The sequence below is a fragment of the Scyliorhinus canicula genome, chromosome 3 (assembly GCF_902713615.1).
Source record: "Scyliorhinus canicula chromosome 3, sScyCan1.1, whole genome shotgun sequence".
Lineage (NCBI taxonomy): Eukaryota > Metazoa > Chordata > Chondrichthyes > Carcharhiniformes > Scyliorhinidae > Scyliorhinus > Scyliorhinus canicula.
Window position 1 is genome coordinate 71384566 of NC_052148.1, and position 27090 is coordinate 71411655.

General features: G+C 46.6%; 1 protein-coding gene across 3 annotated transcripts in view; it reads right to left on the minus strand.

Annotated features, from left to right (window-relative positions):
* Positions 1 to 27090, minus strand: part of ubap2a (ubiquitin associated protein 2a) — a 160885-nt gene that overhangs the window by 15957 nt on the left and 117838 nt on the right. For all 3 annotated transcript variants that reach the window (XM_038790694.1, XM_038790693.1, XM_038790692.1), the window contains 6 exons: positions 26813 to 26882; positions 14685 to 14871; positions 11802 to 11893; positions 11565 to 11612; positions 10149 to 10230; positions 9047 to 9255 (listed from right to left, as the gene is read on the minus strand). In XM_038790694.1, the coding sequence (XP_038646622.1) occupies positions 9047 to 9255; positions 10149 to 10230; positions 11565 to 11612; positions 11802 to 11893; positions 14685 to 14871; positions 26813 to 26882 (688 nt within the window). The remainder of the gene's footprint in view (positions 1 to 9046; positions 9256 to 10148; positions 10231 to 11564; positions 11613 to 11801; positions 11894 to 14684; positions 14872 to 26812; positions 26883 to 27090) is intronic.

The following is a 27090-nucleotide window of genomic DNA, read 5'->3' on the forward strand; positions in this document are numbered from 1 at the left end:
CACCATCCAGTATTCAAAATTAATACGGTTGTGTCATGCTACGTTGGATAGTGAAGATTTGTGCTCGTGCGGTGGGGTAAGGTAGATTTATTTGTCCTCACTATGTTTGAGGAAGGTTTCCCTGTAGTCCGATCTGATCTTTTTCTTTTGGCTGCGGTTATTCTTTGGGTGCAAGCGGACTGTGTTTTATCCTGTTGATGCCAGGGGTCTTTGGGGGAGGGACGAGGGCCCCATTTGACAGTTGGTTGGTCATTCTTTATTCTGGTGGATCTAAGGGGCTAATTCGGAGTTCTTACTCTCTCATTTTTCTTTGGACAAGGCAAAGTGCTAGGAGCCTTACCTACATTCCTTTTAGTTTTGATGCCCTGGCAGACTAGGTGATGGTAACATTGCGAAGTGGGCCTGGGTGATACGGACAAGCAGATATCGATTTTTATTGGCTTCTGGGTTGCCAAATCCTTTCCTTGTTTTGATGGTCTTGGTGGTTGAGGGGAGGCCTGCACTTCTGTTTGAGTTTTCCTCCCATCTCTCTGGCTGGGTCAAGCTATTTTCCTCTTCACCCTTGACCCCAGGGCTACTGTTTTTCCTATTGGCGGCGGTTCTATAATCTGTTTTGTCTTTGGTCTTGGGGTTAGGAGATGGGGTTGTGGGGACTCAATTCTTTGCTCTTGCTCTCTTTTTACTTTTTCTTTGGGAGACCATGGGTTTGTAAAACATGGGTCTGGTTGTGCCTGGTCTGTTTGAATTTGATTTTGTCCTTTGTCACCTCGAATGCGAAGACGGCTGCTTATTCCAGTCTGGTCTGGAAAGGAGTTCAAAATACACTAAGGAGTTAAAATTACACTTAAGAGTTAGCTGAATTTCCCAAGTACTGTGTTCTCGGGTCTTGTTTTTTTCTTCTTCTGTCATTCTGCTTTTAAGCTATGATGTGATGTAGGTCTAAATTGTTGCCCATCTCCTGTTCGGGTACAGACTGGTCATTTATCAGTGGGGGGGGGGGGAAGAGAACCTGTTGGGAATAATTTTGCCGCTGATTCATCCGGTCTTGTTGTTTGACTTTAATGGCTGTTGCCCTGGTTGGTGTAGATTGACACCTGTAGCTTTTGCACAAATGTGTAAAAATGGAAAGCTCCAATAAACAAGTTTAAAAAAAAATGCAGGGGCTGGAGGCTGACTTTTATTGCAATGGGCTGCGGTAGAAAATTCTTGCTACAACTGTACAGGACAATGGTTAGACTACACCAACAGTATTTTGTGCAGCTTTGGTCACCTTACTTGGACTGGAGGCAATTCAGAGAATTGACCGGTGCCTGGGATGAAGGTTAAGCCTGCACTCAGTTTAGAAGTGAGAGGTTTGAGCACCTGGATTCGATCCCAGCCTCGGGTCACTGTGTGTGGAGTTTGCACATTCTCCCTGTGTCTGCATGGGTTTCACCCCTGTGGTGAATGTAACTTAGTAATACACACGGTATTTATCAATACCATTGTAAGCGCAATAGCGTTATCCGTCCACTAGGGGGAGTAGCTCTGGGAATGCTCAGGAGTTTGTACAGGGCTCCACCCGTGGCAGGATCGATCATGGAATCGGCCCTCAAGCCTGGAACTCGACCCACAGGATGCAGAGGCAAAATAAATCTTCTCCCACTGGCTGCGGTGCTTTAAGGCCTACCTGGCAGAAGCGAGTACAGCCGAAACAACAGAGGAACAGAAGTTAAGTCTACTGCACGCGAGGGTGAGCCACAGAATCTCTACGCAACTAAACTCGGCTGGTTCATATACTGCAGCGCTAGCAATACAATACAAGATGTATGTAAGGCCCATTAACGAAGTTTATGTACGCCATGTGTTCACGACTCGCCACCAGCGGCCTACAGAATCACTCGCCGAATTTTTAAGAGAGCTCAATAATCTATCGAATAACTGTAGCTATCAAGCGGTTAACGCAGCTGAACATAGAGAACTTGCTGTACGCGATGTTTTTGTAGCGGGCCTCAGGTCTAATTATGTGCGCCAAAGACTGCTGGAAAAAGGGCCCCCAAGACTTAGAAACAACTGCGAAAATTGCTACCACGATGGAGGTCTCCTTCCCCAGCCTCGCCTTGTTCCCCGCGACCCAATCATGGGCCCCCGACCAGCGACTCCCCCAGGCCTGTGCCACATGGCCGCCCAGCCACCATGCTGCCCCACCCAGCCACGAAGCTCCTCCAGCCTGCCATTTCTGCGGCCAGAATCAGCACCCGCGGCAGCACTGCCCGCAACGCGACCTGCAGCAGCTGCAGGCGGAAAGGCCACTACGCGTGAGTGTGCCTCGCAAAAAGGGCCCCAGCTTCCAACTCCCCAGTGGCACGAAGTAATCGCTCCCCACACCCGCAGGCCCGAAATGCTGTGGCCTATGCCCCGACCCCGCCCGCCATGTGTGATCCATAGGGGCCGCCATCTTGGCAAACCTCCACCACGCGGCCGGCCACGTGGGACACATGGGGGCCGCCATCTTGGACGCCATCTTCCTCGCCGCCCGCCACGTGCGACCCACGGGCCTGACCTGCATCTCCACGCTCGGACAACTCATCGGAAGAGTACGACCTCCCCGGGCGCTCGTCACGCAACTCGGCGCAGTTACCCTGGATCAATCACGCCCGAAGCATCTGTGAAATTCGATGGCAGAGGACCAAATCAACGGGTACAAGACACCATGCCTTTTCGACTCCGGGAGCACTGAGAGCGTCATACACCCAGACCTGGTAAGACGCTGTTCGCTCCACGTTTTCCCTGTGCGGCAAACTATCTCGCTCGCTTCAGGCTCCCATTCTGTACAGATCCAGGGGCGCACCACCGCGACACACAATCCAAGGCGCTAGCTACTCAAAATTTAAACTGTACATTTTGCCCGACCTCTGCGCGCCACTCTTATTAGGCCTAGATTTTCAGTGTAACCTCAAGAGCCTTACCCTCGGCGGGCCCCTGCCCCCACTCACTATCTGCAGCCTCGCTACGCCGCGAATCTCCCCCCTCCTCTCTTCGCCAATCTCACAAAGGACTGTAAACCCGTAGCCACTCGTAGCAGGCGATACAGCCTGCAGGATAGGGTATTTATCAGATCAGAGGTCCGAAGGCTTCTCAGTGAGGGGATTATAGAGGCCAGCAATAGTCCCTGGAGAGCTCAGGTGGTGGTCGTTAAGACCGGGGAAAAATTCCACATGGTTGTCGACTATAGTCAGACCATAAATAGATTTATGATCCTCGACGCGTATCCCCTCCCCAGGATTGCAGAAGTGGTAAATCAGATCGCCCAGTATCGGCTCTTTTCCACGTTGGATCTGAAGTCTGCATACCACCAGCTCCCAATCCGCCCGGAGGACCGCCACTATACGGCATTCGAGGCTGATGGCCGCCTCTTCCATTTCCTCCGGGTCCCCTTCGGCGTCACTAATGGGGTCTCGGTGTTCCAGCGAGCAATGGACCGAATGGTGGACCAGTACAGGCTGCGGGCCACATTTCCGTACTTGGACAATGTCACCATCTGCGGCTATGACCAGCAGGACCATGACGCCAACCTCCACCGTTTTTTCCAAATGGCACAGAAATTAAACATCACCTACAACAAAGAGAAATGCGTTTTCCGCACAAACAGACTGGCCATCCTCGGCTACGTCGTGGAAAACGGAGTCCTGGGCCCAGACAGGACCGTATGCGCCCCTCTTAGAACGCCCCCTCCCACATTGCCCCAAGGCCCTCAAACGGTGCTTGGGCTTCTTCTCCTACTACGCCCAGTGGGTCCCTCAATATGCGGACAAAGCCCGCCCACTCTAAGGCCACACGATTTCCCCCGTCAGCTGAGGCACGCCAGGCCTTCAACTACATCAAGGAGGACATCGCCAAAGCGGCCATGCGGGCAGTGGACGAATCCACTCCATTCCAGGTTGACAGTGACACCTCAGAGGTAGCTCCAGCAGCCACACAATCAGGCAGGGAGACCAGTCGCATTTTTCCTCCCGTACCCTCTCCACTTCAGAACTCCGCCACTCCTCAGTCGAGAAAGAAGCACAAGCCATTGTGGAGGCTATTCGTTATTGGAGGCACTACCTCGCAGGTAGGAGGTTCACCCTCATCACCGACCAAAGATCAGTTGCCTTTATGTTTGATAACTCGCAAAAGGGGCAAAATAAAAAATGATAAAATTCTTCGGTGGAGGATCGAACTCTCCACCTATAATTATGATATTAAGTATCGACCTGGGAAGCTCAACGAGCCTCCGGATGCCCTATCCCGCGGGACATGCGCCAGCGTGCAGATTGACCGACTGGAAGTCATCCACAACGACCTCTGCCACCCAGGGGGGTTACCTGGCTCGCCCACTACATCAGAGCCCGAAACCTGCCTTTTTCCAACGAGGAGGTAAAAGCGGTCACCAGGGACTACCCGATCTGTGCGGAGTGCAAACCGCACTTCTAAAGACCAGACAGGGCCCACTTGGTCAAGGCTTCCAGGCCCTTTGAACGCCTCGCGATTGATTTCAAAGGGCCACTCCCCTCAACCAACAAGAACGTTTACTTTCTAAACGTTGTAGATGAGTTCTCCCGTTTCCCATTTGCTATCCCATGCCCCGACATGACCTCCCACACAGTCATTAGGGCCCTGCACAGTATCTTCACCCTGTTTGGTTTCCCCAGCTACGTACACAGCGACTGGGCTTCATCCTTCATGAGCGACGAGCTGCGTCAGTACCTGCTCGACAAGGGCATTGCCTCGAGCAGGACTACCAGGGGGAACGGGCAGGTGGAGAGGGAGAACGCGACGGTCTGGAAGACCGTCCTACTGACCCTCCGGTCTAGAAAGCTCCACGTCTCCCAGTGGCAGGAAGTCCTCCCAGACGCGCTCCACGCTATTAGGTCCCTCTTATGCACAGCGACCAATCAGACCCCTCACGAGAGGCTCTTCATTTTTTCCAGGGGCACTACCACGGGGGTCTCACTTCCGGCATGGCTGAGGACACCGGGCCCGGTACTCCTGAGGAAACACGTCAGGGCACACAAAACCGACCCCCTTGTTGAGAAGGTGCGCCTGCTCCACTCCAACCACCAGTACACCTTTGTCGAGTTCCCTGACGGCCGTCAGGATCTGGCACCCGCTGGATCCAGCGCCCCCCCTACCCCCACAGAAGGACCCCTCACCCTACACCCCATGCTGCCGCTCCCAAGCCCGCTCCACCAGTTCCGTGCACCCGCGCCGGCCAGCCCCCCCAGTTGAACCAGAAGGGTATGAAGCTCGGACACAACCCTCCTTGGATTCCGCCATTGTACCCCAGCACACAACACCCATCCAGCCACCGCAAGAGGCTGCAACCCCGGTGCTCCGCAGATCACAGCGGACAGTTCGACCACTGGACAGACTTACTTTGTAGACCACCACCCCCGCCGGACTTGATTTTTTTGCAGGGGGTGAATGTAACTTAGTAATTCACACTGTATTTACCAATACCATTGTAAGCGCAGTAGCGTTATCCGACCACTAGGGGGAGTAGCTCTGGGAATGCTCACGAGTTTGTACAGGGCTCCACCCATGACTCCTCCCCCTAGACTGCTGTATAAATAACCGTGTCCAGAGCCAGCCTGCAGTTCATAGTGTGTTCAACGGGTAACAGGCTGGCTCTGTAGTAAAATTGATGGTTCCATCAACCCCCATAACCCAAAGATGTGCTGGGTAGGTGGATTGGCCACGCTAAATTGGCTCTTAATTGGAAAAGAAAATGATTGGGCACAAATTTAGGTTTAAAAAAAAGGTCATCTTATTGAAACCTGTTAAGAGCTTGACAGGGTAGATGCTGAGAAGATGTTTCCTCTCGTGGGGGAAATCTAGTACAAAGAGGCACAGTTTCAAAATAAGGGATTTCTCATTTGAAGACCCAGGTGAGGGAAAATATCTTGGAGGGTCATCAGTGATCGGATTCTCTTCCCCAACAAGCAGTGGAGGCTGGGTCATAAAAATATATTCAAGGCAGAATTCCTTTCCAATTAAGGGGGTGAGGCCCAAGCAGACACTGGGAGAATGTCCACATGGACAGTGACCCAGGGCCGTGATTGAACCCGGGTCCTTGGCACTGTGAGGCAGCATGCTAACCACTGCGCCACCCGTATTCAAGGCACAGTTGAACAGATTTTTGACTGAAAAGGGAGGTCTTGGGGAGCAGACAGAAACGTGGAGTTACAGCACTATCAGATCAGCGACAATCATATTGAACGGCAGATCAGGCTCAAGTGGCCGATGGTCTACTTCTAATCATATACTGAACTTTAGAAAAGGACAAATAGCAGATGAAATTCAATGTCGAGAAGTGATTCATTTTGGTGGGATGAATGAAGAGAGGCAACAAAGTGTACACTAGGGTTGTAGAAGTCTAGGATTGTGGGCGTATGCGTGCTCAAATTTGTTATACCCCTGTAGGTTTTAATGAAGTCTTCATAATCTGACGGTTAACTAAGTCTTTACAAAGATATCTTAACGGGTTCAATCTCTGAGCCATCTCCATGCTTGGGTCTACATAGCTGTCCAACATCCAACTGACCCTGGTGCAGGTCATGTGTTCTCTTACATCCCTGGGGGCAGTATTGTACTTCGTCCACATCAAATTCACGCGTGTCAGTCTCTTGTACTACACCTTCCTCCAAGTCTTTATCCAATGCATTTTAAGTGATTAAAGTTTACCTTATGTCTTATATTACTATCGTTTGTACATTTCCATTAGCTAAGCGACATACATCAGAAATTCGTTCTCCAGTTCCAGGAATTTTGCACGCTGCTCACTAGAGACTCGAATGCTTGAAGTTAGAGTTTAATTGAAGATCTTCGTTGAATGTGCTTCCACATGCTGTCATTCAAGCATCAAGTGTTCTACTTCCTTTGAGCAGCTTCTAATGTTCTCATCAGTTCCTGTTTTTAATTTGCAAACTAATTTTTCATATGTGAAAGTTGGTTCTCTACGTTGAAAGCTTTTTCCTTAGCATAGCACAATTCCCCTCGCTATTCTTCAAGCTCATTCTGTAATTATGCTTCTGGCAACTCAACTCTGCAGTAGAGGGACAGGTAGTATTGAGGAAGCAAGGGGGCTGCAGAAGCATTTGGACAAGCTATGAGTGGGCAATGAAGTGGCAAATGAAATACAATGTGGAAAAGTGTGAGGTAATGCACATTGAAAGGAGGAATTTAGGCATAGACTATTTTATAAATCAGGTAATGCTCAGGAAATCAGAAGCACAAAGGAACTTCGGAGTCCTTGTTCACGATTCTCATAAGATTAACGTGCAGGTTCAGTTGGCAGTTAAGAAGGCAAATGCAATGTTAGCATTCATGTCAAGAGGGCTAGAATACAAGACCAGGGAGGTTCTTCTGAGGCTGTATAGTGCTCTGGTCAGACCCCATTTGGAGTATCGTGAGCAGTTTTGGGCCCTGTATCTATGGAAGGATGTGCTGGTCGTGGAAAGGGTCCAGAGGAGATTCACAAGAATGATCGCTAGAATGAAGAACTTGTCGTACGAGGAACGGTTGACGACTCTGGGTCTGTACTCGGAATTTCGAAGGAGATGGGGGGAATCTTATTGAAACTTACAAGATACTGCGAGGCCTGGATAGAGTGGACGTGGAGAGGATGTTTCCACTTGTAGGAAAAACGAGAAGCAGAGGACACCATCTCAGACTGAAGGGATGATGCTTTAAAACAGAGATGAAGAGAATTTTCTTCAGCCAGCGTGTGGTGAATCTGTGGAACTCTTTGCCATAGAAGGCTGTAGAGGACACGTCACTGTGTGTCTTTAAGACAAAGATAGATAGGTTTTTGATTAATAAGGGGATCAGGGGTTTTGGGGAGGAGGCAGGAGAATGGGGGATGAGAAAATATCAGCCATGATTGAATGGCGGAGCAGTCTCGATGGGCCCAGTGGCCTAATTCTACTCCTATGTCTTATAGTACCTCTTGGCTTCCACCTGTAAGATGGAGAATTCCTGAGTCTTCTCTTCCAACTGATTCTTGAGTGACATTAAATGTATTTTGCTTCACTTCACAATTTCCAGAGGAAAAAACATTGGCCAAAGAGGTCTTTGAAACATGCAACGGTTCTTTCGAGGTTTTCCTTTACGTTGCGAAGTGCAATTGCTGCTCCAGTTTCTGGTAATTTCATCATCTCATTGAGTTTGTTCTGCTGTTCAACACAATCTTTTCTTTAATGTTGCTGAAGAATTATGTACTGTTTTTGAACTTGATCTCATCATTCGCAATCTAAACTGTAAAAGCAGCTGGCAATGTATTGTGATCTCCAAAAAGTTCTCTGCCTCTCTGATGCCCTCATGTGGTATTTCCTCTTTCTTTCATTGCTTTTCTGAGAGTTTTCTATACCTCTTTTTAAGCTCTGCATACTCCTCAACTTCAAGATTAAAATATTCAAAACCTTTCAAAAACTAATTGATCCCGGAATTTCTCTTCAATCATCAAATTTATTAGGTGACAAATCTGCGCTTCAATTTCTAACTCTGGAACCGCATTTCACAGCCTCAACATGTGGAAAAGGTTTCTTCCATTTTGCCTGAAAGATATTGCATTTAGCATTCATGTCTTAACTAAAGCAAATTCTGCTTTATGTTTTCCAGCTTATTATGTTATTAGTTTATGTTTTCAGAAATCAGTTCCCTCATTAGTTTTATATTAACTGAATTGGGCAATTAAAAAAAGCTCTGTAGTGCTGGTGATTTACAGCTAAATAAACAATGCACAAAAAGTTTAATTTATTGTTGTATTATATTTTTAAGATGAACAAGTGAGGTTATATCTTTTAAAGTAAACCTTAAAGATACCACTGGATTATTTGATGTGCAGAAAATTCTTCTGGTACCTTGATTAACATTTCAGGAAATAAAAAGTAACAGATTAGTTACGCAAATATGTAATGGCCTATTTCAAAAGCACTCATTGGGGAGTGCTTTATAATTTCCCAGGATGCATTAAGTTCAATTATTGATCACAAACACTGCTTTATAAATAATAGTACAAATTACTTACAAACATGGCAGGTCCATATTGGAATGTGCTAGGTACTCCAGGCATACCAGCATAGTATGGCAATCCTGTGTAACTGTAGCCTGGTGGCAAAGCTGGGTTTAAGAAGGCCTGCTGAGTGGTGTGGTGAGTCTGATTTTGTTGAGGTTGGGCTAGAGTGGTTGCTGGTGCAGGTGAAGCAGAGTCACCCCTGCCAAACTTTGCTAGGTCACCTGAAATATGGGAATTGTATACAATTTAATATGGTTCAGTAAAACATTTTCTCAATTGTCACTGTTACATCAGAAATGCTTCTATTTGTCTATGGATGAAAAATAACTGACTGCAACAGTTGAAATATATAGATATAAATTTAAATGCAGGGCATAAGAGTTGAATGTAGAATATATTTGATTTCCCAAGTTTAAAATATGTTGAACAAAAATAAAATCAGCCTGATTGGGAATATCGTAGAAAGCTTAATTTCCCTTGGAGGCTTATAGCAGTGCAGAGGACAAATGTGTTGCACCACATGGCATTTTCTCAACACCAAATTTTTTAACGGTTCTGAATCAGATATACAAGAACATAAATACATGGGGTGGGGGGGCTCTCTTCCGAATTTTAGAAATTATTGGGTGGCAAATGCAGCAATGGTCAGGAAGTGGGTAGTGGGGGGAGGGGTCAGTTTGGGAGCAGGTGGCAGCGGCCTCATGTAAAGACACGAGTTTGGGGGCACTGTTAACGGTACCTCTGCCATTCTTGCCAGCCAGGTACTCCACAAGCCCGGTAGTAGAGACAGCCCTGAGGGTGTGGGGACAGTGGCAGCAGCACAAGGGGCTGTAAGGGGCGTTGGTGTGGGCACCGATATGTGGGAACCATCGGTTCGCTCCGGGAGGGGGGGGGGTTTGGAGATCTGTTTATTGATGAGGGTATCCCGAGCTTGGAGGAGTATGAGTTGCCAGGTGAGAATGGGTTCCGGTATCTACAAGTCAGGTACTTTGTGCGGAGGCAGATTTTAACCTTCCGACACCCGCTGCCCCAGGGGCTACATGATAATTGGGAGAGAGAGAAGAGAGAAACTATGACAGTTCAACTGGTTAAAAAAAGGAACATTAATACGCACCTGAGTATGGGTTGCTTGCAAGACCTCCATCTCTGCCTGCAAGTGCTGCAGCTGGAGCAGGAAATGCCATTCCATAGTAATCCTTGAAGGTGAGCAAAAAGCAAGGGGGGAAAAGGATTGGGGTTGTAGGGGTCCAATGTAGGGGAGGACAAGGAATATAGATTTGTTAAACTATTATGCATCAAATCTTGGTTTTACCAAAATATAACTTACATATCGATGAAACAAAGACCATAGATAGAGATTAAAATCCACTAAGTTTAACTGTTTGACACATATCCAAGAGCAATGGTGAAAATTTTGATAATTATGAAATGTTAAGCTGTGGTCTAGCCTTGCAAAATTAAACTGAAAACTATATGTATTGACAGGAATTGGAGTAGTCTAATTTTTTTTTCTCTTGTCTAAAAATAATTTTTCTAATTAAGGGGCAAATTAGCACATCAATCCACCGACCCAGCACACCTTTTTAGGTTCTATGGGGAGAATGTGCAAACTCCACACCGACAGTGCCCCAGGACAGTTTTCGAACCCGGGTCCCCGGTGCCGTGAGGCAGCAGTGCTACCCACTGCGTCACTGTGCTGCCCTAGTTCAATAATCTTACTCAAAGACATATTTTACTCTAACTGAAAGAGACAACCATGCAGGAGAAGTGGAGTTTCATATCAGAGTTTCAGCAGTCACACCGCTTCTTCCAACAGCAGTTTACAGTTACATACTGGCTTACAGAGAACAAGCAACTTTCCTGAAGCTTAAATGACCTCCTAGGAAAGTGTCAACCAAGATCCCAAGACCTGTATTCTACCTCAGTGCAAAAAAAAAAGAAACACACAGGAAGCAAGAGAAACAGGTTTATGGTGCAAGACAGAAAACTGAAGCCAAGCAGGCCACATTTGAATTTGCACTTAATACTTTTGGCAGTATGCCTGCAAGGATGGAGGCAGGTATGTTTAATAAAAGAGGTGGGTCAGTATTAGAAAAGTTTTAAAGGAGTCCATTCAACCTCTTGCACCTCAGATTACACGTATTAAGACATCCTGTGGAGTCTACAAAATCCAAGACTCACTTCAGGAGCCCAGGTGTCACTGTTCTCATTGAAAATACACGATACAAGTAGTGTCTCAAATTCGAAATTCCGAAAACTGCCATGAATTATATGAGCAAAATAAATTACTGGTTTTTGGGCTAGATGTTGCATTGAAGTGGTGGTGTGCTGACTGGTTAATTATCAGCTTTGCTTTTCCTACGCTCCAAGCGACCGTTGACGTCACCTGGCCCAAACTGCCTGACCCAAAACTAGGCACAGCCCTGGGGCCCAAGGTTGTGGGTTGACAGACACTGCACCAGTATAAACTATGGCAAAATCAGTTTTAAACATTCAGTTTGCAAAAATAAATAAATAAAAAAATACAAACCATAGGTAGCCTGGACTGAAGTACCTGAAGGTCATCATATCCGTAGATCTATTGTATGAAAGAGGGGAGACAATCAAAACCCCAAATAACAATGTAATTTGAATAAAGTATACTAATTTTAACTATCTAATATGCAAAGCACATTTATAGCCAAATCAAAGCAATTTCTCTGCCTGATCCGCAAACACAATTGTTAATTAGTATTTGCATTGAACTAATAAGTGCATTCACTCTTACTGGGTATGCAGGCAGCAGTCCCCCTGGTCCAACAATGTACTGATTGTGTAAAATAGGAGGCACACCTGGAGGAAGATTTGGTGGAGCCTTCCCTGTAATAAGAAAGTAGCTGTATTAAAATACATCCAACTTTAGAGAAAAGGCCTGTCACACTACTATTTCAGCTTAGTACAACAAGTAACTATATTGAATGTCTGACTCCATTAATTTAATCACCCTTCATACACATGCCTTCCACCCTACCGCCACACCCTTTTGAAATCTAGAAACGGTGTGCACAGGTGGTAAAGAGCAACGGTCTCCAACATGCAGTAGGCCAGTGTTGGAGAAACAGAAGTGAGGATGGAGGAGACTAGTATCACTGTAACTATATGGAAAAAGATGAGGGACAGGGGATCAATGAAGGTCAACCAGAATAAAGTAATAGACAAGCAGATTCACTACAGGATAGCATGCAGTCAGTACTTGCTTAGATTAGATTAGTTTAATTAATTAGTTGGTCATCATGAAAACACATCCTTGCACAACATTATCAGCTAATTTTTGAAAGATATGATTTTCTTTTTGTTCCCCCCCCACCTTCAAGTCATGGTCAGAGTGGCTAGTCCACCAATTCCAAAGACCATAACGTGGAGAAGACTAATACACTGGGTCAACTATAAATGTGTATTCTTTTGTTTAACTTGTCCAAAGAACACTGCATAGTGTGCATGCACAAGATTATTCCTCAACTCGTAGGCAGCAAAGGCTCACTCAGTGGTTACCCTAGAACTTGAGAATAAACTAAAATCTAAGTGTAACAAGGTGTTCAATTACTCAATTAAAAACCCATCCTTAGACAAGGTCAGGTCAAAGCATTAGCAGTCAAGTTTTAACACTTATGGCTAAACACTAACTTTATAAAGCAAGATATAAAAAATGTTCATGCAAATTTATGAAGGGATACATACCCATTTACTCTATGGAGGAGTGTTTTTGTTTCTTTGTTTGTTCATTCATGAGCTCATGGGTTGCAGGTTTCGCTGGTTAAGCCAGCATTTATTGTCCATCCCTAATTTCCTTAAATTGGTGCTGTTGAGTTACCTTCTTGATCTGCTGCAATCCATGTGGAGTAGGTACACCCAGTGCTATTAAGAAGGAAGTTTCAGGATTTTGTCCCAGTGGCAGTGAAGAAATGGCAATATATTTCCAAATCAGGATGGGACCTCCAGATGGTGTTCTCGGGTAACTGCTGCCCTTGTCCTTGGAGATGGAACATGGTCAGGGGTTTGAAAGGTGCTGTCGAAGGAGCCCTGGTGAGTTCCTGCAGTGCATCTTGTAGATGGTACACTTAGCTGTCACTGTGTTAATGGTGCAGGGAATGAATGTTTGTGGATGAGATGCCAGTCATGCAGGCCGCTTTGTCCTAGATGGTGTCAAGTTTCTCGAGTTGGAGCTGCACTCATCCAGGCATGGGAGTAGTATTCCATCACACTTCTGACTTGTCTCGCAGGGTTGTGGGAGTCAGAAGGAGAGCTACTCACCACAGGAATCCTTGCCTCTGACCTGCTCTTGTAGCCACAGTATTTATATGGCTAGTCCAGATGAGTCTTTGGTCAATGGTAATCCCCAGGATGCTGATAGTGGGGGATTCTGTGACGGTAATGCCACTGAATGTCAAAGGGCAATGTTTAGAGTTTCTTGTTGTTCATCACCTGACAGTTATGTGGTGCGAGAGTTGTTACTCGTCAACCCAAGTCTGGACTTTGTCCAGGTTTTGCTGCATTTGGACATCCGGCCTATTCAGTATCGGAGGAGTCGTGAATGGTAAACATTGTGCAGTGCAGTCATCTGTGAACACCCGCATTTCAGACCTTATTGCAGAAGGAAGGTCATTGAGGAAGCAGCTGAAGATGGTTGGGCCTAGGGCACTACCCGGAGAAACTCCCGCAGTGACATCCTGGAGTGGAGATGACTGACCTCCAACAATCACCTTCGTGTTAGGTATGACTTCAACCAACAGAGAGCTTCCCCCGATTCCCATCAACTCCAGTTTTAATAACATCTGATAGTTAGAAGACTGAACTACAACCTTACTCTAAACTATGCTGTCAACCACATCTCACTACCTCATGCCAAATCTTTTTACAGACAGTACACTATATGTTTGTGTTCTGGGGGAGGTTGAATTGCCTCCCAAAAGCAGTGCCTAATCATTTTACCCATTATCAGTGCCAACACATCAAAAAGCAAATCACCCAATCTTCAGATAAAGCAAAGACTGTGTTATTTGCACTAGAGCAGGGCTCCCAAAGCATGGGCTGCAATTCCAGGTGGAGATGCTGGATGAAACTCGGGAGTCACAATATACAAAACCCATAATGGTCGCCATGGAGACAGAGTCCATCCTGGTACCAGTTCAGAGATCCCATGATGTGTTTTATTCCATCTCGCAGCCTCAACGGGAATCCCAATTGGAAGAACAAAGTGGGGAGGGAGGACATGATGCTATTGGAGCTGGGCACCTAAATTTGTAAACTCCTCATTGGTACAGCAGTCACAGGTAGACGGCCAATATTGGCACCATCTACTCCTCCCCATTCAGAAATAATCCCCTCCTGCTCAACAACTCTAGTCACTAACCAATCCGAACCGTTAAAATTAGGTCACGTTGGGGAAATGTTTGGGAAGTTAGAGAGCAGGGGGTGGGAAAAAGAACTTTTAAAAAAAGTGGGTGGGTGGGGGAAGAGAAACTGATGTTGATGTATACAAGGAGACTATTTTGTTGGGTGCTAATTAAGTTTGAGATCTCTCTATGGCACTTAAAGTAAAACAAAACAGGTAAAAAAACAGAACAAAAGCTTCCTTTGTACAGAGAAGGCTAAATATGAAATGGCTTTCTACCTGAAGACACAGAAGGAACTGCCCGTGTAGTCGCAGTTGGCAAAGATGCATTCGCAGCACTCAGTCCAAGGCTGTTTGTAGTGTTTAGGCTGCTGGAGACACCGACTGATGACGTGGTAATTGTAGTAAATGTCAAAGCAGTGGAGAAAGTTTCAGTTGTCTGCAAACTGTTGTCAACATTTGTGTGCTGCAAGAAAAAAAAAAGCAATACAGCATCATATTGCTAAAATGCTACCTGACTGAATTTCACAGAGCCACCACGCCAATCCATCAGCCCCTCTGCTTTCCAACTCTCCTGTTGTCACTCCAGGCTCAAATGTGCTTTGGATAAGTCCACACAGCTCTTCGAGTCTGGCATTCTCCAAAGGATGGATTGAGGCACCCATTACTGTCGTACGGGCAATGATCTCAGCTGCTCTATTCACCTTTTTAAGCAAATTTCCTCCTCGCACACCGATGATCACCAACTCAATATTTCCCCCAGAAAGTCCACTCATATGAACCAGGTCTTTGCCATCCATGACCTCGGAGACAACTGTATCCTGGTTGTCAGAAATTTAGTTGACAGGTAAATTAAGTCCCCCTAACTAGCTGTACTTTACACCAACTGTCCAATCAAAACTGTGAGAATGGCAGTGTGGTCACTTTGGTTTCTCCCTCTGGTACCTTCTTCACTCCCTCTGGTACCTTCTTCAAACTTGCCTTTCTTAGCTTCTGCACCATGAATTCCTCATCTTCTGAACCCATTAACCTGCTCTAGCCCCTTAACCCCAAGTTTGCTTCCCTTAAGTGACCATCCAATTCTCTTTCAAAGCATCGATGCTCAGCAAGGCCGGATCATTATCGCTGGCAACATGAAAGGAGTTCATCTTCACATCTCGGGTGCCCAAAATTGTCCCTTTAGTCCCACTGTCAGCAAATGGGAACATTATTTTCTTATTCTACCTTATTTATGCTTCAAGGAGAACAACTTTTGACGTTTCCAACCGTATAATTAAAATCTCTTATCCCTGGAACCATTCTGGCAAATATCCTCTGCACCCTCTGAAGAGTAGTTTTTAAAAAAAATACAGGTTTGGCATAATTTGGCTGCCATTGTACTCGATGGCTCTATTTATGAAGCCCCAACAGCCTATTTGCTTTGCTAATTAAACTTTCAACGTGCCCTGCCAGTTCAAAGATCTGAGGGTATAAGTGATTGGGAAAGCATGTGGAATATTGGCGTTTATTGCAAGAGGAATGAAATATAAAAGTAAGCTGATCTTTGAATTTCTTCAAGGCAAAATTAGACTGATTTTTGTTAGGCAAGGAGTAAGGGGGTTATTGGGGGCAAAGAGGAACATGGCGCTGAGACCACAACCAAATTAGCCATGGTCCTAATGAATGGTTGAGCAGGAATGAAGGGCAAATATCCTATCCCTATTACTATGTTCTTATGCACATGACCCCCTCTGTTTCTGCACTCTCTTTAGAATAGTCATTAAATCAATGTTGCCTCTCCCTATCCCTTCGGCAAAAATGCATTACTTCATTCCTCATCAAATTTAATCTGCCACTTGTCTACCCATCTAAGCTCGTGTTCTGTTGCAGTCAATTTGGTATTCTCATCTTTTGGCCCTCCAAGTTTGGTATAATTTTCAAATTTTATAATCTAATATCAAGTTATTTATATACCTTAAAGCAGTAATGCTGGCACTGAACCCCGAGGAACACCATGGTCTACCCATGCTCCAGTCTGAGGAATAACCATTCACCACAACTCACTGGTTTTCTGCCCTCGAGTTAATTTTTCATCCAAGTTAACTCTCCTATTCAATGAACTTCAATTTTGTTAACTATCCTTTCATGTGGTGCTTCGTCAAATAATTTCTTAAAATCAATGAAGACCATGTCCATTGCATTCTGTTCCTCAACCTTGCTGCTTCACAAGAACACAGGATTCAGAGGAATAGGTAATCTGGCCCTTTTGAGCCTGCTCTACAATTTGGCTGACCTATTGTGGCCTCAACTCCAGTTTCCAGCCTAGACCCGACGCTCCCCCCCGCCCCCCTCAAATAACCCAACACTCAGTTGTTGATTAAAAATCTAACTCAGCCATGAACATATTCAAAGCCACAGACCCAACAACCCTCAAAAAAGTTACATCTCAAGTCTTAAATGGAACACCTCTAATATTTAAAAAATCTCACCTGGTTCTAGATTTTCCTCAGGATTCTAGAAATTTCAATCACCTCTCAATCTTCTAAACCCAATGGGTTGAGGCCCAATCTTTCCTCATTAGGTAACCCCATTCATCCCAGGAATCAGTTGAGTGACTTTGTCTGAGCTGCGTCTAATTCAATTATATCCTTCCTTAAGTAAGGAATATCAGCTGTACTGAGGGAGGTCACCTCAGCGGGCTCATGCAGCGAGGCAATATAGAACATAAAATTTACAGTGCGGAAGGAGGCCATGCGGCTCATCGAGTCTGCACCGGCTCTTGGAAACACCACCCTACTTAGGCCTACTCCGCTACCCTACCCCAGTAACCCAGTAAACCCACCTAACCATTTTCTTGGACACGGAGGGAAATTTATCATGGCCAATCCATCTGTCCTGCACATCTTTGGACTGTGGGAGGAAACCAGAGCACTCGGAGGAAACTCACGCAGACACGAGGAGAACGTGCAGGCTCTGCACAGTGACCCAAGCCAGAAATCTAACCTGGGACCCTGGAACAGTGAAGCAACTGTGCTAACCACTGTGCCACCGTGCTGTTCTATTTCTTTTAAAATATTTTTATTGAAGTATTTGTAAAATTTTACAATAACAGAAATAGAACAGGAAACATTAACACGGTGAAAAAAATAAACATTTCCCCAATCGGCTCTATCTTCACAGACCACATGAAATAACATAAAACACTTACACCCCCTCCCCCCTCGGAAAGTTGCTACTGCTGACATTCTAAATTTCTCCAAGAAAGTCGACGAACGACTGCCACCTCTGGGAGAACCCTAACATTGATCCTCTTAAGGCAAACTTTATTTTCTCGAGGCTGAGAAACCCAGCCATGTCATTGACCCAAGCCTCTACACTCGGGGGTATCAAGTCCCTCCACATTAAAAGGATCCGTCTCCAGGCTACCAGGGAGGCAAAGGCCAGAACGTCAGCCTCTTTCACTCCCTGAACTCCCGGATCTTCTGACACTCCAAAGGTCGCCACCTCTGGACTCTGCACCACCCATGTACCTAGCACCTTGAGCATTGCCTTGGCAAACCCCTGCCAGAACACTCCAAGTTTTGAGCATGACCAAAACATGGTTTGCTGGGCTTCCCGCACACCTCGCACATCTGTCTTCTATCCCGAAAAACTTGCTCATCTTCGCCGCCGTCACATGTGCCCGGTGGACTACCTTAAACTGGATTAAACAGTCTAGCACATGATGAGAAGGAATTGACCCTACTTAGAGTTTCCACCCACAGACCCAGCTCTAACTCTCCTCCGAACTCTTCCTCCCATTTGCCCTCAAGTTCCTCCACCAGGGTTTCCTCTGCTTCCAGCAGTTCCCGGTAGACGTCCGACACCTTCCCCTCCCCCGCCCAGGTACCGGAAACTACTCTATCTTGCATCCCCCGTGGCGGCAGAAGCGGGAAGGCCACCACCTGTTTTCTCAGGAAGGCCCGCACATGTAAATACCTAAAGACATTCCTGGCGGCAGTTTAAATTTGCCCTCCAGCGCCTGAAGGCTGGGATAGCTCCCATCTATAAACAGGTCACCCATCCTTTTGATACCTGCCCTCTGCCAGCTCTGGAACTCGCCATCCATCCTGCCTAGTGGAAACCTGTGGTTATTACATATTGGGATCCAGACCAACGCGCCTTCCACCCTCATGTCTCCTCCACAACCCCCAGATCCTCAGAGCCTCCACTACTACTGGACTTGTGGAGTATCGGGCCGGCGAGAACGGCAGAGGCACCGTTACCAATGCTCCCAAACTGGTGCCTTTACATGATGCCACCTCCAACCGCTCCCATGCCGACCCCTCCCCCAACACCCACTGCCTAATCATGGCTACATTAGCCACTCAATAGTAGTTGCAAAATTTCAGCAATGCCAGCCCACCCTACCTCCCCCCCCCCCCCCCCCCCCCCCCACCCACCCACCCACTGCGGTCCAGCAGCACTCTCTTTACCCGCGTTGTTTTAGCTGCCCACACAAATCCCGAGATGGTCTTATTCACCCGCTTGAAAAAGGCTTTAGGGATGAAGATGGGAAGGCACTAGAATACAAGTAAGAACCTGGGGAGGACCATCATTTTCACGGTCTGTACCCTCCCCGCCAGTGACAGCGGGAGCATGTCCCATCTTTTAAAGTCCCCCTCCATTTGTTCCACCAGCCGGGTCAAATTAAGCTTATGCAGCGAATCCCACTTCCGAGCCACCTGTATTACCAGGTAGCGAAAGCTCTTCTCTAACCTCCTCAGCGGCAGCTCACTCAGTCTCTTCTCCTGCCCTTTAGCCTGGATCACAAACAACTCGCTCTTCCCCACGTTCAGTTTATACCCTGAAAAACTGCGAAATTCCCTCAAAATCCACATGACCTCCCACATCCCCTCCAGTGGGTTTGAAATATACAGGAGATGATCATCCGCGTAGAGCGAAACCCGGTGCAGCCCCTGCCAGTTCCTTGAAGCTCTCAACGCCATGGCCAGCGGCTCAATGGCTAGAGCAAATAATAACGGAGAGGGGACACACTTGCCTCGTCCCCCGGTGCAATTTAAAATACCCCGACATAAGCCGGTTCGTACGCACGCTTGCCACAGTCGCCTGGTACAGCAATCGCACCCACTGAATAAAGTCCTCTCCAAACCCAAACCAACCTAGCGCCTCCCACAGGTACTCCCACTCCACCCGATCGAAAGCTTTCTCTCATGGCGCCGAGGTCCCAGGTTCGATCCCGGCTCTGGGTCACTGTCCGTGTGGAGTTTGCACATTCTCCCCGTGTTTGCGTGGGTTTCACCCCCACAATCCAAAGATGTGCAGGTTAGGTGGATTGGCCACACCAAATTGTCCCTTAATTGGAAAAAATGAATTGGGTACTCTAAATATTTTTTTTTTTTTTTTTTTAAGTTGCCTGCCCTTAACCAGGCTGGTCTTCCCCTATCACCCCCGGGACACAATCCTCTATCCTTGTGGCCAAGATCTTAGCCAATAGCTTGGCATTCACATTTAGTAACAAGATTGGCCTGCAAGACCCACACTGTTCATGGTCCTTCTCCTGTTTAAGAATGAGTGAGATCGAGGCCTGCGACATTGTAGGGAGGATGATTCCCTTCTCTCGCCTCATTAAAGTTCCTCATCAGCAGTGGGCTCAATATCTCAGAAAATTCCACCAGAAAGCCACCCGGCCCCGGAGCTTTGCCCGACTGCATGCCCTCCAGCCCCTTAACAATTTCTTCTATCTCGATCGGGGTCCGCAGCCCCTCCACCAGGCCCTCCTCCACCCTCGGCAACTTCAACTGGTCCAGAAATTGCCTCATCCCTTCTGCTCCCGCCGGGGGTTCCGACTCATATAATTTGCCAGAGTTTCTTAAAAACTTGACTCACCCCCTCCGGGTTCAAGACCAAGTTACCCTCCTTATTCTTTACTCCACCAATCTCCCTGGCTGCCTCTCTCTTCCAAAGCTGGTGCGCCAGCATCCTGCTCGCCTTCTCCCCATACTCATAGACCACCCCCTTAGCTTTTCTCAGCTGTTTTACCGCTTTCCCTGTGGTCAACAAATCAAACTCTGTCTGTAGCTTGCGCCGCTCCCTCAGGAGTCCCGCATCCGGGACCTCGCATACCTCCTATCCACCCCAAGTATCTCCTCCACCAATCTTTCCCTCTCTGCCCTTTCCCTCTTTTCTCTCTGAGAATGGATCAATATTAGCTCCCCTCTAACAACTGCCTTCAGGGCTTCCCAGACCGTCGCTGCCGATACCTCTCCCGTGGCGTTTGTTTCCAGGTAGTTCTGGATACTCTTAGTCCCCCCACCCGCAAATCACCTCGTCCGCGAACAACCCCACATCTAGTCTCCACAGCGAACGCTGCTCTCTCTCCTCCCTAAGCTGCAAATCCATCCAGTGCGGGGCATAGTCCGAGACTGTAATCACCGGGTATTCCATCTCCGCCACCTTCGGGATTAAAGCCCTGCCTAGAACAAAAAAGTAAATACGGGAATAAACTTTGTGGACGTGGGAGAAAATGGAAAACTTCTTTACCCTCAGCCATGTAAACCTCCAGGGGTCTATGCCCCCCATCTGCTCCATAAAGCCCTTCAACTCCTTTGCCACCCCCAGCACCCCCCCGATCAAGTTGTGTGACTCAAGGTCCGGGATTTTGCCTAACACGCGCCTCAAAATCCACGTCGTCCCAGTTCGGGGAATAGACATTCACGAGCACCACCCAGACCCCCTCCAGCTTCCCACTCACCATTATATACCTACCCCCTTTATCAGCCACAATCCTCCCAGCCTCAAATGCCACTCGCTTGCTGATCAAAATTGCTACCCCCCTGGTCTTCGTGTCCAGCCCCGAGTGGAATAGCTGACTAACCCAACCCTTCCTTAATCTCATCTGGTCTGCCACCTTTATATGTGTCTCCTGCAGCATTGCCACGTCTGCCTTTAGTCCCTTTAAATGTGCTAACACGCGGACTCCCTTCACTGGCCCATGTAATCTCTCTCTCTCCCCCCCCCAAAACTAGCCATCACCTTTTTTAGGCCAGCCCCAAGCTCACGCCCCCCGATTCCCCCTTAAGCAGCAGTCGTCCCCGACATCCCATTTATTCCCTGAAAATAATTTCTCCCTTGCCAGCAAAGCAGCCACCTCCCTTCCTCACCATAGCACCAGAAACCTAATCTCCCAAATCGAACACTAACTCAACATTAGCTCACCCCTCACCATGCTTCCAAGAGTCAGCTGATCCATGCTGACCCCGATAACCCTCACCCCTGGTGCCGATCAGACTATCACCTTATTGTTTGGACCCCTCTCCCCACTTAGAAAAAAAACCTATTCACAGGATCACATTCCCCATAAGTAAACAACAGCTCTCAAGAAGACATTAACATAACCATAAAGCAGAACATATACTCACTTAAAACAAAACCCAGTCTCCCGAAGGATAACGCTAACTTCAGCCCCCCCCCCCCCCACCGTATCAACTCCCTGCTAACCAAAGCGCCCTCCAACCATCCCCCCATCTCGCCCAAGACTAAACACAATCTTGTTTAAAACAGAACACAATTACAAACCACCGCCACATCCGATCTTCGAAGCTCATTTTAACTCTAGTCCAACTTCTCTTTAATAAATGTCCAAACATCATCTGCCGAATCAAAATAGTACTGTCGATCTTCATGCGTTACCCACAGCCCCGCTGGGTATAACACCCCAAACTTCACCCCCTTCTTAAAGAGGGCCACCTTTGCCTGGTTGAACCCAGCACGTCTCTTGGCCAGCTCTGCTCCCAGGTCCTGATAGATGCACACCTCACTGTTCTCCCACTTACTGCTCCATTCCCTCTTGGCCCACCGCAAGACGCACTCCTTATCTGAAAAACGGTGAAAACGAACCACCATGGCCCTCGGCGGGTCATTCGCCTTTGGCTTCCTTGCGAGTGCTCTGTGCGCTCCATCCAGCTTCAGGGGTCGAGGGAAAGCCCCCGCTCCCATAACGACTCCAGCATATCCGAATCATGTGCTCCCCCATCTGGTCCCTCAACACCTTCAGGAAGGCCAACGATTCTTAAATTCTGCATCCTGGACCTGCTCTCCAGCTCCTCCAACTTCTCCTGCATCTTCTTGTGGCAGTCATCCAGCACCTCCACCTTGTGCTCCAGTACAGTTATCTCGTCCTTTTGGTTGGAGAATTTTAACTCTATCTCCTGAAACGCTTTCCCCTGGGCCGCGTGAGTCGCAACCATTTGGTCGATCGATGCTTTCATTGGGTCAAGCGTATCCCTTTTTAGCTTGGCAAAGCAACTCTTGAAAAACTCCATCTGCTGCTCCTTCGGCCAGTGAGCCACCGTTCCCTGGTCCTTGCCGTCTACCATGCTTCGCCGCACTGCCAGCTCCACTCGCTTCCCTTTATCGGGACTAATTTGTTTCACACGGCCACTTCTTGTCCAGCTATCCATACATATTGGGGAGGGCAAATCCTCCTTACTATTGCTCACTCCATCGATTTATTTCATAAAGTCCACAAAAGTCTGGGAAAAAAGGTCCAAAAGTCCATTTCAGGCGGGAGCCATCGAATGTGCGACCTACACCTCCATGGCCGCCACCGTGCTACTCTATATGGGTAGAGCTTGGGAATAGGAAAGGTGCAGTCACAATGTTAGTGGTTCACTCCAGGCCTCCCAACAATATGTAGATAATCCAGCTAGGGAAGGGGGTCATACTGGACCTGATATTGGAGAATGGGCCTGGCCAGGTGGTTGAAGTTTCAGTAGGGGGGCATTTGGGAACAGTGACCATAATTCAGTAAGTTTTAAGGTACTGTTAGATAAAGATAAGAGTAATCCTCGGGTGAAGATGCTAAATTGGGGATGGCTAATTATAATAATATTAGGCAAGTACTGAATAATTTAGATTGGGGGTGGATGTTTGAGGGTAAATCAACATCTGGCATGTGGGAGGCTTTCAAATGTCAGACGATAGGAATTCAGGACTGGTATGTTCCTGCGAGGAAGGAGGATAAGTACAGCAAGTTTCTGGAGCCTTGGATAACGAGGAATATTGTGAGCCTCGTCCAAAAGGAAGCATGTGTAAGGGCTAGAAAGATCAGGCGAAGCCAATGAGGAATACAAGGAAAGTAGGAAGGAACTCAAGCAAGTTTCAGGAGGGCTATGGACGAAAAGTCATTGGCAAACAGGATTAAGGAAAATCTCAAGGCTTTTTATACGTATATGAAGAAGAAGAGGGTAGTCAGGGGAAATGGGCAAGGTACTAAATGGGTACTCTGCATCAGTATTCACCTAATAGAATTACTTGGTGGATGATGAGTCTGGGGACAGGTGCGTAGATAGTCTGCGTCACATCGAGATCAAAAAAGGTGGTGGTGTTGGGTGTCTTGGCAAACATGATGATAGATAAGTCCCCAGTGCCTGATGGGATTCACTCCATAATACTAAGGGAGGAAATTGCTGGGGTCTTGATAGAAATCTTTGTACCCTCACTGGCTACAGATGAGGTCCTAGAGGTCTGGAGGATAGTTAATGTTATTCCTTTGTTTAATCAGTGGTGGAGAAATTATTGAAGGATTCTTAAGAGACAGGATTTGCTCCCATTTGGAAGCAACTGGACATATAGCAAAAGGCAGCATGGTTTTGTGAAGGGGAGGTCGTGTCTCACTAACTTGATCGGGTTTTGAAGAAGTGACAGATGAAAGTAGGGTAGTGGATGTTGTTTACATGGATTTCAGCAAAGACTTCGACAAGGGCCCTCCTGGCAGACTGGTACAAAAGGTGAAGTCACATGGTATCATAGGGGAGGTGGCAAGCTGGATATTTAACTGGTTCGGTCACAGAAGACAGTGGATAACAGTGGAAGGGTGCTTTTCTGAATGGAGGTCTGTTCTGGGATCAGTTCTGGGATCTTTGCTGTACGTAGTATATATAAATGATTTGGAGGAAATGTAACTGGTTTGCAACAACACAAGGAGATTGGGGTGGAGAGGTGGCAGATGGAGTTTAATCCGGACAAATGAGATAATGCATTTTGGAGATCTAATACAGGTGGGAAATATATAATAAATGGCAGAACCATCAAGAGTATTGACAGGCAGAGGGATCTGTGTGTACAAGTCAACAGGCACTAAAAGTGGCATTGCAGGTGGAGTAGGTAGTCAAGAAGCCATACAGCATGCTTGCCTTCATTGAACGGGGCATTGAGTATAAACATTGGCAAGTCATGCTGCAGCTGTATAGAACCTTTGTTAAGCCACATTTGGAATATAGTGTTCAATTCTGGTTGCCACACTACCAAAATGATGTGGAGGCTATGGAGAGGGTACAGAAGAGGGTTACCAGGATATGGCCTGGTATGGAGGGCATTAGCTACGAGGAGCGGTTGGATAAACTCGGTTTGTTCTCACTGGAACGCCAAGAGGCTGAGGGGCGACCCGATAGAAGTGTACAAAATTATGAGGGGCATGGACAGAGTGGATAGTCAGAAGCTTTTTCCCCAGGGTGGAAGAGTCAATTACTAGGGACAAAGGTGCGAGGGACAAAGTTTAGAGGAGATGTGAGAGGGAAGTTTTTAATTTACACAAAGGATAGCGGGTGCCTGGAACTCACTGTCGGGGGTGGTGCTGAAAGCAAGTAAGTTAGTGACGTTTAAGGGGCGTATTAACAAATACATGAATAGGATGAGAATAGAGATACAGACCCCAGAAGTGTAGAAGGTTTTAGGTTGTCTAACATGGGCAGCATGGTCAGTGCAGACCTTTAGGGCCGAAGGACCTATGTTCCTGTGCTGCACTTTGCTCTTGGAGATCAAAATTGTACACACTACTCACCGATGTGATTCAGCAATGCTCTGCACAACTGCCGCATAAAACATCCCACTTATATACACATACCAACATTCAGTTTGCCGTCTTAATCACTTGCTGCGCCTTCATACCAACTTTGTGATTCACGTACCAGAACACCCAGATCCCCGTACCATAGGGTTCAGCAGTCTCTCTCCATTAGAATAATATACTGCTTTCTATTCTTCCTGCCAAATTAGACACGTTCACATTTTCCCCTAGTCTGCCAAATTTCTGCCCACTCAATATCCTCTTGACAACTTGCTTTCCTACCCATGTCCTCAGTAAATTTAGCTACAATAATCTAGTCTTTTAAAAAAATATATATATTTTTTTATTGCATCTAGTCTTTTAAGTGCAGAACAGGTGCCTCCTACTCCAGAATTGATCCTAATGCCTCACGATTCTGAAACCTTCCCTCCTGCATGATGCCTCCAGCCAGGCATTGGTCCTCCCTATCTTCCTATTTCTACTCTTTAAAAATTTTTTTTTAGATTAGCCAATTATTTTTTCCAATTAAGGGGCAATTTAGCGTGGCCAATCCACCTACTCTGCACATTTTTGGGTTGTGGGGGCAAAACCCACGCAGACACGGGGAGAATATGCAAACTCCACACGGACAGTGACCCAGAGCATGGGCATGTTGGGTTTACCAAATGTAAACCCAAGAATCAAACCTGGGACCTCAGCGCCATGAGGCGGTTGTGCGAACCACTAGGCCACCGTGCTGCCCTTCTATTTCTACTCTTGCTAGCACATGGTACAGGGTGTAATCCAGAAATTATTACTTTTTAGGTCTACTGTTTAAACTTCCTCCATAGCTTATGAAACCTGACCTGCTTACCACAACTTCTAGTTAATTCCATTCATCCAGCAGGATACTCTACATTTTCCTTGTGATGTCCTTGATCCTGGCACCAATCAACGTGTGTTAGATTCACGACAACGATTATAGAAATGCTTTTTAAGAGCTACATTTCTACTTTTCTATTCTCTCCAGTTTAGTATATTACACATTAGTGCTATGGTTCGGACTTTGCTCCTTCAAGATGTACTCGGACTCTGCTTTTACCTGATCTCAAAGAATCAGTCTTGGACTAATGCAGACATCCTGGCACCACTTTAACCCAATGGTTTCCAATACTTTTTCCACATGCTTGCCCTCTGCCCATATCCTGTTGACTCCTCGCTACCACTTTTCTGTGATTCTCCTGCACCGTTTCTCCTCCAACTGGCTCACACTGCAGTTGTCAATCGGTTCAACTACTTCCTCAGTATTATTCATGTCCAAGCTGCCATTTGAAACCTTTTGCTCCTCTTGGTTCTTCCACAGTAAAAAGTGGCTCAAACAAATTGTTGTTGAACCTCAAATGTAAAACCAAAGTAAAACAAAGCTTTTTACACATGTTAAATTGCCATTTAACATTTTGTGTTCAGGATACAAACACAAGAGGATTATGACATTCACCAAAATTAAGGTAGAAAATTCTTCAGCAGGATTTTTTTTTGGACGTTGAAAAAATAAACACTTAAGGATAACAACTTAACTCGAAAAAGTTTACATACTTACTGCATGTGAGGAGCTTGCAGTTAGAGAAGTAGCAGAAGTAAGGCTGCTGCTTTGATGGTTTGGCAAAGAACTGCATAAAAGAATTGTTGCAAGAAAACAATGGTTAAGCAAAATTGAGCTATACATGACTTAGTTGCAGTGCCATAGAAACCTAAACACCAAAGAAGTCACAGGCATACGAGTTCAGAATAGATGGGTGGCCAACAAGGCAGGAGAATGGGGTTGAGAAACATATCTACCATGATTAAATGGCTGTGCAGAACCAATGGGCTGAATGG